The sequence below is a fragment of the Myotis myotis genome, unplaced genomic scaffold, assembly GCF_014108235.1.
Source record: "Myotis myotis isolate mMyoMyo1 unplaced genomic scaffold, mMyoMyo1.p scaffold_m19_p_2, whole genome shotgun sequence".
In the NCBI taxonomy this organism is placed as follows: domain Eukaryota; kingdom Metazoa; phylum Chordata; class Mammalia; order Chiroptera; family Vespertilionidae; genus Myotis; species Myotis myotis.
Genome location: NW_023416324.1, coordinates 145,200,648 through 145,216,600, shown reverse-complemented (window position 1 = coordinate 145,216,600; position 15,953 = coordinate 145,200,648). Strand labels below are relative to the sequence as shown.

The following is a 15,953-nucleotide window of genomic DNA, read 5'->3' as shown; positions in this document are numbered from 1 at the left end:
AGCATGCCTGCTGGGTCCTAGCCTGGCTGCTGTCTTTCACTGACAGTGAGACTTAATAACTAAGTCACAGCCCAGACAGGAGAAGCTGCAGGAGAATCTCTGTGCTCGGTGGATGGGAAGTGGAAGGCGTTCTCGGGAGAGAGCAGCTTGGAGTAGCCAACTTACCAGAAGGCTACTACCTATGAGATGTACGTGAGCTGTGTCCACCTAAAACTGTTCTCAGCTTTGGAGGAATGTACAAGAACTGGGGCGCAGAGATAAGACAGTCAGAACTGTCAACAGAAAAAGGCACTCCCAAGTTCTAATCAAAGCTGCAAAGGGTGGTGGGTGGGGGTGACGTTTCTCTCTTACTAAAATCATCTTTTCATGCTCAGTTAAAAAAAAAATGTTTATTCTAATGGAAAATCAGATACTGTCTGGTTACTAATTAGATGTATCCGAAAGCTATCTGTAAGATGTGAATTTTTCAGATACTCTGAATAAGCAAGACAAAAATATGAAACGTGAGATATAATCCCTAAGGTCTCTTGGGACTCTTTTTTCTTTTTTCAACTAGAATAATCACCTCTGTTTTTCTTGGATAAGTCTATAAAATTAGAACTGCCAATACGGAGTGAATTTTTCTTGGCTACAGTTAACTAAGCAGGTAGCACATTTTCTGAGATAAAAAGGTTTAAAATGCTCATTTAGAAATCTCAGGTAAGACTGACAGGAAGTGGCATTTCTCACTGCTCATGCACTGTGTTGGTGTGTTCTTAACAAGGGAAACCCAGATAGTCTGATTCTGACAGGCCATTATTTAAAGGAGAGAGAGAGGGGAGGAAAGATCAGAAGTTTACCATTGATTGAAGACTGTAGAAAACCACACTCCCAGTAATCTATATGTGGCTTCCTTAGAAATGACTTAAACAAACAAAACAAAAAACCCAACCCACACAGCAATCTCTTTGTAGGGATAGATTTTCAAAAGATTGTTGCACCTTTCTTATTCCTCAAAGAGGACTGGCGAGAACCTCTCTCTCAGAGCCTCAGCAGTACCTAACGGGAGCATCAGAGAACCTTCCGCTGGGGAACCTGCAAACCTACTGTGTCCCCTAGGACTTCACTGTTTGCAATGAGAGCGCTCCTCTCATGCTGGGTAGATACACAGAGCACTGGTAATTCCAGGAGTTACAAAGCACTGGCCCTGATGCTCAGTGTCACTTTAGGAAATACTTCATTTGAAAAATATTATTTGACAATGACAAACATGAAGATTTCATGTCATTGTTGAAGCATAATGTAAGCAAAACTAATTTGAACTATTCTGGACTTTAAAAAATATTAGAAAGGAAATATATAAAATTATACATATATTGTGTCAATATAAATAATCTTAAGGAATCATCGTCATGAGAAATAATTTCCACTCTCACTCTCTGTGATGACCTAGAGCCTTAGAATTAACCAGGCTTTGAAGCACTGAAACATCCAAGAAAAAAATATGTTGTTCCACAAACAGAAATGCAAATATTTATGAATAAACCAAATTCAATACTCCCAATGCATAAAATTTGCATACCTTTAAACACATTTATGAACAAATATGGAAAATATAAAAATGTATTTATTTCTGCTCAGTGTATTCTTTTCAAATTGGACTAAGAGAAATCTCAAAGGCTTTTTCAAGACAGTACAACTGAATATTCAGATGCTTTCCTCGCCAATATAAAGTATTGGATACCATAACTTAACTTGCAAAATGCTTTATATTAAGATTGGTATTAGAGTCTTTGGTATAACATAAAGATGAAATAATTCTTAATCATTTTATCTTGATGTATGCTATTGCTTGACACAGCACTTCAATATATAATTAATTACTGAATATTCTCTGTACAAGAGAGAATATTCAATCTATTATTTTTATTTACAGCAGTAGAAATATGGTTTCAACAAAATAAGATTAGAAGTAGAAACTTAATTTTATTTACCTTATATTTTCAGCTGTCATTTTTATTTTTGCAAACATATGGACATGCCTAGAAATACTAAGTAAAGCACATACAGTATGTAAAATGTAGACATACTTATATACTATCCACTGTAAACCTCAGATGGGAAAACGTGTCCTGGTGATATTAAAGGACTTACAATGTCACACTACTAATACATGGTGGACCCCAATTCACACTCAGGCCTCGTCTGAGACTTTAAGTGTGAATGACACTGTCACTTACAACCGTGTTAACAGCAGGAATCAGGGGATACACATGATCCGTGTCCCTTGTGTGTTTACGAAGCGCTGAATGAATACTCCAGGAATAAGCAGTTAGAGATTTATGCTTGCCTTGGAAATCCTACCACACTTGGGGCTGTGTAGTGTAGCAGACTATGCTCACAGACACTCACCCAAGGAGAGAGTCTTCCTTTGGCTTTGTCTTCTTGAACTTCTTGCTCCCACTGGTCCCACTTGGGCTAAAGGTCCAGCTTTCTTCATTCCAACACCCTTCATGATCGGAGGAGTTTCCTTTTCCTGAGCTTCGTTTCCCTAACGATATTCAAGAGAAAGGATGTGCTCGGTATATTGGGATGGGAGGGAAATCAACTTAGTTGATTCAAAAGTGACCTCTTGACCTCTGGTATCATGGGCCTGATGGTATTAGTAAATATTCAGAGACTCAAAGTGATTCATGATGGACTACCCTCAACAAAAGAACATACACAAGAGTGACTTACAACCTCTGAAGTAAGTTCTCTTGTCGTAACTCAACAGCTATTGTGTGACTCCAGAGCAGAACACCAACTGCTAACTTTTCCATTAGAGAATCACCTGAGAGTATGGGAGTCCTTTGCTGGTGGGCACTACTAATTCTCATTCACCAAGATTTATTGGAATGGCATCCCTGGAGAACTATGTACTCCCAAGGATCTTCATTCAGGGCTTGCTAGACCTCGTATTCACACATTTCTAGTTGAAATCTAGCTTGGCCAAAGGTAATCCCCTAGCCAGACACCATATTTTAAAACAGATGAATTTATATGAAACACTATGGAATAAAGGTAGATACATTAACTGGCTTCTGGATGCTGTTATGTTTTAAAGAAACTTCACTTCAATTATAATTTTAACTAATGGAGAGGACTAGTTAAGTCATTTGCTCCTGGATCCTTCAGGTCAAGATTCTGCCAAACTATCGCTTGACTCAGGAAATTCTTTCCATCAGTGTCAGAAAACAGACAAAGAGCTCCTGACATGCAATACTGATCCTTCAAACCAAACACTGAGCCTATCCCAGTAAAAAAGAAAGGAAGGGTTGAATTACTCTAAACACTTAATATCCTGAAGACACTCTTCTCAATGGGCTGGGAAACATGTAAAATGACAAATGTATGCCATCTATAAACCATTAAGAACTGTACAAATGTAAAAATCATTTTGATACCATATTGTTCTTTCTGGTGGTTCTTTTCAATAGGTCTAAAGAAGAAATTCTGCTAGGCTTTCATAATCTTTTCAGATTTGTAGAAGTCACTTACCTCTGTCAACATTAGCTCTCAGAGAGGTGAGCATGCCCTCAGACACCAGGGTTTTATAAAGAGCACCTTTGCAAGACCTCTCGGATTTCCGGGAGCCACAAGTCTCTATTTTTCTGTGACACCCACTGTCCTCAGGCTTGGCCTGTCCTGATAAGCTGGGTGGTAATACGTCCTCTGTGGGGGTCAATGGTTCTGCTTTTATACCCTCTGGCACCTCACCAGAAATGTTCTTGCTGGCAGAAATACTTATGAAATCTGGAGGTCTTGACTCTTTGGTGATGTCTGAGGATTTCTCCTTTGACATTTTCTTCTCTCTTGATTTCACTTTTTTCTTTGGTGGCTTGGCATCCAAAACGTTTCCCTTGCCACTTGAGGATGTACGTGCCTTCTTGCGAGGGGTTTCTCCAAGTTTCTCAATGCCCCAGTCTCCCTTTGCGACAGCTTCAATGGTGTATATGACACTCTCGATGTCAGACTCTGAGGACTGCCTCTTTTTGCAAGTCTTCTTGGGTGTGGATTTATCATTTCCATGTCGATCCATTTTGCTTTTCTTCTTTTTCTTTTTTAGCTTCTCTGGCTTGTTTAATGCTGTGGGATCCTCAATGATCATAATCCCATGAGGATGGCACATATGATCCTTTCTACTGGGAACATCACTTATTATTATCTTGCTACTGGCAGAGTAAGAAAAATCAGAGAAATGACTATACTTTTGATCTTTGTCTAATTCTTCCTTTTTAATTTCTTTGGGATCTTCCATTTTTATAGCCATTATATCATCCATTTGCAGCTCCTCAAAATTTCTTAATTCCCTAGAATCTTTTACATTTTCCTTAAAAGATTTTTCGAATTCTGCTTCCTTCTGTAATCTGGCTTCATCTGTTTTCTCCATTTTTATCTCTCTTTCTTCCTTCCCCTTCTCCAATTCTTTAATTCTTCCGCCATCTGATTCTTTTGTTTTTATTAGCTTGGATTCTTCTATTTTCACCCCCTCTGATGCCAGGCACATCTGAACAGTTAAAACAAAATTGGGAGAACAAGGCACAAAAAATCCTTATTATTCCATACTTGAAATTAGCTTGAACTTTTAAATTATTGTCCCCTTTAAAAAATACTCAAAACAAACTTCAAATTTGACAATAATCAGTCTATTTCTGCCAAACTAACTTAAATGATTCAAATTAATAAAATATTTTAGGCATTGTGATGCATTCATTAAACTCTAGATAAGCATATACCTGAATTCTCATTTTCCAGCTTCCTGGAAGCTTTTCTTAAGAAAACAAGATTTGGTAAAAGGAGAATGGGATCCAGAGTTGAAAGACCTGAGTTTGAGTCTTAGTTCTGCTACTTGCTACCTTTGTAGCTGGAACGAGTCATTTCACTCCTTACTCCTCTGTTGCCTTTGTAAAATAAAAAGTTTGTTTCAGAGGATTCTGTGAGGTCTAACGGAGATGATAATAAGAATTGTACTTATGGCAACACTTAACAAATCCCCAAACTCTGTCCCAATGTTTGCCTTTTCTTCTTTCTTGGGGAAATGAGAAAAATAGCGACAATTTCTACCTATCCATTTGCAATTAAAAATAAGATAATGCTGATAACTTGAAGATTACCAAAGCCCTGAAAACTAAGTGATGGTGGTTTTTTGTTTTGTTTTTTAAACTTATTTGGTGGCAAACTTGATCTCATCCAAATTTATTTGCCTGCAAATTCTGACCAGAACTAATGTAAAACTGCTTAACATCTTAATTTATTTCACTTAACGTGACTATTCATATGCTTCTGGTATCAGAATCTTCATGCATTTGAATATGCACTGGGGGAATTAACTGAAAAATGTAAAATACATACACTATATCACCATTTTCCTAAAATCTGAAAAATTTGGAATGCCAAGAAATTGGGCAGCAATTTGGTTAAGTTTTTAAACTCCCAAAATTTTACATATATAACATTAAAGGAAAAACCATGCTGATTAGAGCAAGGGCAACACAGGAATTATTGAACATTACTCTTTTTTATCTACTTTGCATTAGTAACATAAAGGAAAAAGAATATTGTGGCTTGTTGAGGCCCCAAATTAAGCCTATGAGTGGGAAACTGATCCATTTTAAAGGAAATATCACCATTTTATTAAATGGCAAGTTGTCAGAGAATGTTAACATCTATAAAGTTCATTTTTCAAATTCGAATTTTTAAATGGATACTACTCTGAATTAAATATCAGATGCTCTTTAACTTCATTTTTTTTCCCCTTAGTACTTTCAATGTCCTTCAAATTCTTCCATGAGAATTATGTTATGATTAATAAGTCTGGGGAGAAATTGGAGAAGGGGTGGAGGTTGGGGCAGACAGTGCAAGTTTTTTAAAAAAGTGAACATGACAAGAGTACTCAGCCCTGGATCATTCACAGGGAAGATCTGAACTATCATGGGTTCACAATGAAGCTTTTTCAGGAAATCAAGTCAGCTAACTTTTAGACCTCAGCAAGTAGTTATGAAGACTAAGAACTTCCCTTTATTAAACTAACCAGAAATAAGGTCAAAGCAAAATGTTATCTTAAGTGAATTCTGAAACACCAATACATTTAATCTTCCCTGCATGTTTTACTCTCATGAGAGCTTTGCTATTTTTTTTTGTTTTTTTTCTGCATAAATTTTGAAACAATTTTTATTTTCCTTCCTCAATTATCCTGGATCTTCAAGAATATAACTATCCCAGTGTGGGGAGAAAGACTGTACTAGTTCTTGAAAAAAGATTAGAAAGGCATCCTCAAGGTAAATTTTATGGTTTTCAATTACTTTCATGCTGATGGCCTCTAATAAGTCATCTCAGGGACCTTTCAGCATATAGGTTTTTACAGTGATATGCCAACAGTTTGCATTTGCACAAAGTTCATCCTATCAAACCTAATAATACTTTGCAAACACTATTCTCTGCTTCAATATATTTCAAAATGATTCTCCTCATCACCCCTGATAGGGATGAAATTGAACAAATGCAGACATTCACTCTGGGGGCATATTCTGGGTAATAATGTAGTATTTCTTGTGAAGTTAATTACACTGAGCGCTAGTCACGCTTTACTTCCTTGTTTCAGGCTCTTGAAAGCCCCCGCCCCTCCCTCTCTCACACACACACATAGAGTATGTTAATCCTAAATTATAAGAAAAACAATTATGTTCCTGGAAGTGTAACTACAAAAATAAAACAACTCCTAGTCAAAACTACAAACCACAAATCTCACTAACCAAAAAACCCCAAACAAATTGGATAGAGTTGGGTGCCACTCTAGAAGTTATTTAATTTAACATGCTTCCCAATGTAGGAATTCATTTCACTATTATATTCCTAGAGTTAGTTACCCAGATTTTGCACAAAAGCAATGGCTATAGGAGATGGTCTGTTTGAAATTTTTAAAATTTCGAGCAAAAACCCTCTCATGCCTTGTCGTTCCCTGAAGCCACTTAATTTAATCCACTCCTTCTCTCATAAGAGTTTCAAATCTTGGAAGACAGACTTTATTTCCCACAAGTCTGTTGTTCTAGCACAGGGGTGGGCAAACTTTTTGACTCGAGGGCCACAATGGGTTCTTAAACTGGACCGGAGGGCAGGAACAAAAACATGGATGGAGTGTTTGTGTGAACTAATATAAATTCAAAGTAAACATCATTACATAAAAGGGTACGGTCTTTTTTTCAATAGTTTTATTCATTTCAAACGGGCTGGATCAGGCCCGCGGGCCCTAGTTTGCCCACGGCTGTAAATGTCCCAGGTTCCCTTTACTGTTCATCACAGGTAAAAGCCTTCTGACCTTTCAAAGGGAAGCTAGATGCAGGATGGTGTCCTGAAGTGAGAATGGGCTTTACTGCAATTAACTGGGTTTGTGACCAAGCACCAGACCTTGCTTGCCTAAGGCCAAACAGTGAGCTATGTATCTTAGACTTGAACCCATATGAGGAAATAAAGGGTGAGAAATGGGGTAAGAGTACGTCCTACACTGACTGTTGTGAGGCAAAGGTGAATAGATGTGTGCACATACAATTTGTAAATTACATAAAGCTTTGGGGAACATTGATGCTTCAATTTAGCAATATCTTTCTTAGAGTAAGTTTCTACCCTTCCTGTAATGCTTTTTGAAGAGAAGTAGAACTATTTATCAGTTGACAGGGACAATGATCTTCTAGTGGGGCCCAAAGACAAGTTCCCCCAACCCCTCTTTTAAACACAGGTCACACTTCTGGCTTGTGGTCAATTAAAATACTGGATTTCTTTACCAACATAATATGCTGGGAAACTTGGCCTCTCCTATACTACTTCTTTATATTTTTTTGTACCTAGATGCAAGGTATTCTATTTTCCTTAAAAAGTTTATCCTTTTACAACTTGAATTAAATTGGCTATCAGCTGTGTGTTACGGACACATTTGATATAAGCTGCTTTGTATCTTCCTCCAGATCTTTGGCAACAATATTGAGTAGGGCATGGCCAAGGACAGAGCCTCTGGCAAACCTCTAGAGCCCTTTCATCAGTTGCCTTGACATTAATAAATGCTAGCAATCCAAGAATTTATTGTCCAGTCTAAATCCCCCCTATTTTGTTCACAAGGACATAAGATTATCTATCAAAAGTCTTCCTGAAATCTGGATATAATATGCCAACAGCATTCTCTTAGCCTATTTTATAATCATACCAAACAGAAAATGAAAATGTGCACCAGTCAGAGTCTAAATAGGAAAAGAGAAACAATTTAAGTGTATCTAGCCAAGGGAATTTAATGCAGGGAATAAGGTGGTTACACAGGTTATGAAGAACTGAGACACCCAAATAAGTAGTGTGAGGCAACCCAGGGAGTAGCTACAGCAGAAAGCACAGTGGGTCCAAAGGAGGAAAGAAATGCTACTGAAGCCCAGGGGCGGGTTCCAGTAGAAGATGGAACTGTAGTGGGGCTGTCTGGAGAGAGCTGGATGCATAAAAGAGAGGCTGCCTTTGCTGTACCACCAGCCCTCCTCATTCCTTCTTTTCATAGTGCGACCTCTCTTTACCTCCCCTTCCCCAATCTCCCTCCAGTGTCTCTCACAAGCTGAACCCAGCTAGGAAACAGGGGACACAGGAGTCCAGGAAAGGCAGTCGGCAGCCAACTGGGATATAAGCCAGTGCACAGGGCAAACAGACTCTGGGCTAGCACATTTGACAATGAAATAATTCAGGGAGACTTCGATAACTTCCCATTTTTATCTCCTTTTCTATGAGTTCAAACATTATAAGAAACTAGTGGCCTGGTGTACGAAATTCATGCACATTAAAAGGGGATTAATTAGAGGAAATATTTTAATATTGCTATTTGTCCTTTCCCTATATAAGTGTCAGAGATGAAAGAAAATTAGTAAAATGTATATGAAAATCTTCCTCCTGTCAGTGTCTGGGGTGCACCATGGGACCCAGAGTTTAGTCCCCACCCACCCACGTGTGCCTAGAAATCACGTGAGACCCAGACCCGGCTGGCCCCACCCCCATTGGGCTAGATCCATACCCGGCCAGCTGCACCCTAGTCAAGCCCCACTGGGCAAGGGGCGCAGCCTCAGGTCTCCTGGCACTGGGGTGGGGAGTGCGGCCTGAGGTCCCTCGGCCCGGGGTGGGGGGAGCAGCCTGAGGTCCCCTGGCCCAGCATCAGGGTGGTTGGTGCGGCCTGAGGTCCCCCGGCCTGGTGCTGGGGGGGGGGGGGGGAGAAGGGGCGTGTGGCCTCAGGTCCCCTGACAAACCCCGCCAGGAGGGAGGCCACCTCAGGTCCCCCATCAAGCCCTGCTGGGCAGGGGGCACAGCCTCAGGTTCCCCAGCACTGGGGTGGGAGGCACGACCTGAGGTCCCCTGGCCCAGGGCGGGGGAAGCAGCCTGAGGTCCCCTGTCAAGCCCCACGGAGGGTGGGGGGGAGGCAGCCTCAGATCCCTGCTGATTGCTCGTTAAGGCTTGTTATGGGAACTTAGCCTCTGCTATGGGTGCAGCCATCTTGTGTTACAGAAACCCTGCCTCCGGTGTGGGTGCAGCCATCTTTGTGACAGCGTGATGGTCAATTTACATATTCCCTCTTTATTATATAGGATAATTTTCAAAAGTCTTTAGGAATTAATAGTCTATAAGTCTATATGACATAAACAGAACCTGGGAATAGTTATGGATGCCATCACTCTTAGATATGAGCAAATTCTCTATTGAAAGGCAGTCTCAAAAGGAATAGATTCTAGCCCTAGCGAGTTTGGCTCAGTGGATTGAGCAACAGCCTGTGGACTGAAGGGTCTCGGTTTCCATTCTGGTCAAGGGCACATACCTTGGCTGCAGGCTCAATCCCCAGCCCTGGTCTGGGCACATGTGGGAGGCAACCAATCAATGTATCTCTCTCACATCTATGTTTCTCTCTTTCTCTTTCCCCCTCCCTTCCATTCTCTCTCTAAAAATCAATGGAAAAATATCCTTGGATGAGGATTAACAAAACAAAACAAAAGGCAGGGTTTCTAGAGCCAGATTGCGTAAGATTGCAGACTGATTAACTCATTTTATCTAAATCTTTCTGTGCCTCTGTTTCCCAAACTATAAAACAAGACTGTTAGTAGTATTTGGTTTAGGAATATGGTGAAGTTCAAGGAGTTGCACATGTACAGTACTTAAATTAGTGCCTTGTATAAAACAAAAATAATATATTCTGACAATCATCTCTCTGGGGCCTTATGGCATATAGAGAAAATGTTGGCAATTATTATTACTAGTAATATTCATATTGGTAGCATTAATAGCGCATCATGGCTCTGGCAGACTAACTGCTTTGCTCTAATTGTTCTTACAGGATTGAATGAGTCTAAAGTTGAAAAAAGAAACATATACAACAAAATTAGACTCAGGAAGACTTAAATCAGTTACCTTTCAAGAAGCAACTCTTATTAAACACACATTAAGCTCAGTTCTACTTTTGGGTACAAGCATCTCTACTTACATCTACTTTTGGGTGCATATATCAACACTTCAGTGGGACTTAAAGTGCGTACACACTACATTACAGAAAGATGCAAGGACATGTGCACGGGTAAGCACATAGTGGGCACAAAAAACCATAAATCAATGTGAACTCAAATGAATAAAACTGCACTGTGGGAAGTGCAAAATTAATGTCTGTTATTAATTAGTCAGGCTGACCTTAACAGAAGGTTGTTAATCAGGCCCCGAAACAGAACATGCCTTAGTAAATGACAATTTATTCTTCTATTATTATTTTAAATTGAACAATCACCTTCTTTTAAAGTGAGAATGTAAAATCATCTGCAGGGCACCTTCTGGGTAGATTCCCATGGCTGTATTCAGAGAAGTTAAAACGTTAATGTCTTAAATCAAATGCTGGGCACCAATACTTGGTATCTATTGTGTATTTCCTCAGGTACTACACTCTATTTTTATAAGGGTTACTCAGTGGGTACAAAATGTATCCTGTTCACCTTTGCATTATTCACCAACAATACCCTAGTACCTGTCTTCAAAACAAATGCGTTCAACAGATAACTGTGTTAAACTGCATGATTCATTAGTTCCAAAATAACGGATGAGTCTAAATTCTTTCTGATTCATACCAAGAAAGAGTTACTTTCTGAGTCTATAAAAAACAAACAAACAGTGCTACTGTTTGGCCTGGACTAGCAATCACACTGTCCTTGGCTATGCTTCACAAGAGCATCAGTGAAAATTAAACATGGAAATTTTAATTTTCACCTTGACAATACTTTAATTTTAACTCTGAAAAAGTGGTTTCTCACTGTTTTGTGTAATCAGAATGGCACATCAGTGATGTGCTAGAAGAAATGTAAATAAAAAAAATGTAACTCACTCCCTAAAGAAAAACAAAACTAGTATGTTGAAACCGAGGTCTTAACGATGCACACGTTGAATGGATATATAAGACTACGCTCTTAAAAATGACTGCAAAGAAAAAAATGCAACAGGAATATTGAACGGGTCAGATAAAATGGAGGGATTATGCTTTATGTTCTGCAGTTCAAGGAGGCTGTCATGTTCAGTTCAGGTAAGACCACATCTTAGGTTCAGGATTTGTTACTGGGGACTTGCTTTAAAGACATAATAAATCTGAGTACATCAAGTCTTTATCTCATGGAATCAAAGACATTTTAAAGTGTATACCTTTCTTCAGAACTATCAATTCATTTATTTAATGTACCTTTAAAAGACTTAGAGAAATGACCAGTAAAAAATAATCATGTGTATTAGACAAGTAATGCTACAGAAATAGAAACCCTTTAACTGGTATAAAGAAATGGGTACCATCCCATTTTATCTCGCTCTTAATTATATTTTGTCCTTCTTTGTCTATTATACAGGAACCAGCTAGACTTAAAAAAAAAAAAAAAAAAAAAAAGACAGTGTAAACAGACTCACTGACACTAATCAGGGAGTTTCAATTTCAAAACAAATGTGTTGCAGCCAAGGTATGTTTACAATCATTTCGCACTAGCTTATTACCTGCCAAACATGTAGACATAACCCAAGGATAGCTTTTAGCAGTGTTTTCCAAGATGTGCATTTCTCCTATAATTAAATGAAACCAGAATGTCTTTGCCATAAAAATACATGAGCTGATGGTCTCAAGGAATAAAGAATAGCACTGCTGCTAAAAAAAAAAATAATTTTCTTTATTATAAAAGGTAACTGGTCACAGACTAGTGGTCTAAGTGTCTTCCAACTCTAAAATCTGGGCATGTGAAATAGTTTATTATTTAGTTTGCTAAAATAATTGGGTCAGGAGAAATGGTGGTTTAAATGTTTCTCTTTACCCACTATTTCTTCAGAAACAATACCATTCCTGAAAACTTTAAATGCATCTACTAACAGAAGTCATTAGGTGCATTCCTGTATTCTAGTTCCTCCAAAAATAAGCTGGTGCAACCTGGGTATGAAATGCACAGTTTTAGGAGTTTTCTAAAAATGACTCACATCTCTGCATAAAAACATGGGGGGGAAAACACATCACTTTAGATAAAAAGCCCCCTCAAATAAGTATTAGAATTCAGCTGTGTGATGACAGGGTAGGTGAAGCTGAGACAGGAAGCCACATATTGAGGTTCTGAGCTTCAGGAGTTACAACAGGATCGGAGGGATAATGCACATCCATAATATACGAGGACACAACACAAAACTTGAAGTCACCCCTCAGTCTAACACCACCTATAATTGGTAATAGTGGGGAATGCTACTGTGACTGGAGGGATGGGATTTCCTAGTTTTATCAGTACAGTATATAATTTCTGTAATTTTATCATAATTCAGCTTTTCTTAAAGTAAGCCATAATTTTCCATAAGATTTAATTTTTACGGATACTAGAATAAACCTGTATGTAATTTGTTTTGAATTATAACTGGCTTCTGCAAGTTAGAATATAAGTAAAACCAAGGAGTTGAGGCCTCTGAAAATGTCTCCACCCTTTTTATTAAACAGGATGAAGGACAACTTTTCCAATTCCCTTCTTCCCAGCAGGTCTATAATCTTTCTTTTTTATACACAAGGAGTGTATCTGGAGAGATCCAGCATCCTCCTTCTCCAACTCCACCTCAACACGTAACTAGTTTCATAAATTGGGGTAAAGAAGAAAGTACAACACAGTGGGTACCCCGGGCCAGCCACAGCAGTGCTGTGGTGGCCACTTTTACCTTTCTCCTGTGCTCAGGGGAACATTTGTCTCTGCTTTCCAAACTCAGCCACTTACCCTGCTGGCAATCCCTCTCTTGTTGATGTTTTTAGTAATGGATTTTTTCAGCTATCCCTCTCCACCTCAGCATCTTTCCTCTCTTCTTTTGTACTATTGGACTGTTCATCCACAAACACCCAGGCTCCCCCAACAGGTCAGGGTCAAACTTCGGGAAGCCATTCTTTTCCTCCACACTGAGGCTGTGAAGTGCAGTCACCTTCAGCACTCCTTTTGCTTTGCCTCTCACATCAATGCAGTCATCCAACTGAGTCCCGTGCAACTCCCCTGATGTCTGTTTCTGCCTCCTGTTCCCACTGCCAGCTCCCCCTCTCCAGCTTCCTGTCTTCTTCACACCTGGATTTCCCAGAGGCTATCTACTCCATTCTACACGCTCTGCCAAGTATCTCTCCAAGTGGTACTTATATCACTGCATACCTTTGCCCCAAATCTTCAATGGCTTCTCATTATGTTCACATAGAAATGTCTTTGCTTCACACTAAACACCCACTCAATTCTGACTTGCAGCTGCACTCTGCCTTCCCCTGCCCAAATCTCCTCCACTCCTGCCAGTCTGATTTACTTTCCACCCACTGATCTCACACTTTCCTGCCTTTATCTCTTTGCTATCTCTCCCCATCTCTCCATTTAATTATGCACAAGTCACAATCTCTACTGGGCACAGCTGGTCAGTTACAAAAGAGGAAGGTGAACAAGTAAAAGTGGATGCTACCAATGAATTTAGCCCCAGGGTCAGGGCTCAGTAGGGAAAGGAGAGGATGGTCACATTTGCACAGCAAACACCTCTGCAAGGAGGCAGCTTATTAGTTCTGAACACCTGATCCAATGTAGGAAGGTTATTTAGCCCACTGTTTCCAGATCTCTCAATTCTCATGAGAAATCAGAAATTTGCATTTACTTAAAACCTATATTTTTAAAATATTAGCCACTAACTCAAATACAAATGATAATAAAGGTCAACAAGTTATAAGCCAAACAAAGCAAGTTGGCTGCTAGTTTCAACCTCTCTTCCTCAACAACTCCTTCATCAAGACCCTTCGTCATGCTCTCTCCCTGTGCTGGGTCCCCAGAACATTCCTGCTCATATTAATTTCTCCCTGTCCTGGTTTTACTCATTCATCTGTGTACCACTCTTCACTCAAATGGAGCTTTGTCTTTTCATTGCATCGTTCCCTATGAAACCACTTGCACTATTTCACCTTTTATATTTTATTTCTTTGCAAGTGAAGAATACGTTCTTGGAGGGCAGGATTCCTACACCATAATTTCCTATAGCCCTCACAGTGTCTTCCAAATTCACCAATATGCACTTACTTATTTAAGTGTATAAGCGGTATCTTGGCAGTTTTAAGAGTACAGACACTTTTTAAAAAGGAAATATCAGCTCCATTTTTTGACAGCAGTCTTGAACAATCTGTCGTCTTATTCGGCAGTACACACATGTGTAGGAGTAAGCTGTCTTCCGTGGAGCCGTCTATAATATGCAAAATCCTCTAACAAGCAGCTTGCATAGCCTTTATACTCATCTAAAACAAGGTGACAGCATAGCCCAGTGCTGAAGAGCCCAGGCAGTGGGGAACAGACTGCCTAGGTTTCTACAGAGGCCCTAACACCTTCTATCCCCGTGACCTTAGGCCAGACCAAAACCTCTCTGCCCTTTTGTTTCCTAATGTGTAGAAAAGGAACGATAACAGTACCTACCCCCAGAGAATGGGTGTGAAAATTCAATGAGTACATATAAAGTACTTAGAAAAGCGTCTCGCACACAGTAGATAATAAATGTCAGTTATTATCTTAGGTTAGATAATAAAACTTGCACATAAAATCAGCTATTAAAATTTATAGTCTAATAAAAGCAAACCTGTATGAAAAAAATTTATAACCTATTTAAAATAACACATAAAATTATTTCAGAAAAATTAGAAGTAAAACAAACAGTAATAATTTTAGGCTTATGCTCCAGCCCCTAGTGGCACACCAAAACATCAAAACTGTACCTAGAGGCAAAGCATCCCTGCACCACTTAGAAGAAGGCTCACAGTTGTCTCATCATAATAACAATACTTGTATATCCACATGTAGGAAGCTTCAGCAGCCTCACTGTATTGGCATGGAGCAGACCTTCAATAATTATTAGTCCTTAGAATGAATGAATAAACTGTCCCACTTAATATACTAGGCAATTTGGTACCAGAGATCTTCCAAGTGTAGAAATGTTCTTTGCTAAAATGTACAGGTAAAGATGTCTCTAAGTGTCCTCCGACTATAGCAACTATGATTCACAGTGATATCAGGGCAGGGGGGAGGGGGAGGTGCTGTGTTGCTTTGCAGATCTTTATATGACCCGACCTAATTAATTTCAAAATGAAAGGAAACACAATACATTATAGGACCTGCACCAATTAAGTAACTGATTAACTGAACAGTATGATCCTCATGGAGGTTCAAACATAAAAGCATTCTATTTTTCTCAATTTCCTAACCTCAGCAGCACTATGCCAAATCTCTCTTCCCAGTTGGAATAGATCCTAAAAAACACTTGGAACAGATCCCAGAATTTTATGGTCACTTTCAGCTATTATCAGTTCACCCAGTTTAATATGCCAATCAAATGCTCAAAGAAGGGCCTTCCCCAGCGTATCTTTTGGTCCAGGGTCCAGGGAAATAGACAGG

General features: G+C 39.3%; 1 protein-coding gene across 21 annotated transcripts in view; it reads right to left on the bottom strand.

Moving 5' to 3' along the window:
* Positions 1-15,953, bottom strand: part of BBX (BBX high mobility group box domain containing) — a 295,838-nt gene that overhangs the window by 33,267 nt on the left and 246,618 nt on the right. For all 21 annotated transcript variants that reach the window (XM_036351112.1, XM_036351117.1, XM_036351131.1 and 18 more), the window contains 2 exons: positions 3,520-4,528; positions 2,392-2,530 (listed from right to left, as the gene is read on the bottom strand). In XM_036351112.1, coding sequence (XP_036207005.1) covers positions 2,392-2,530; positions 3,520-4,528 — 1,148 coding nt within the window. The remainder of the gene's footprint in view (positions 1-2,391; positions 2,531-3,519; positions 4,529-15,953) is intronic.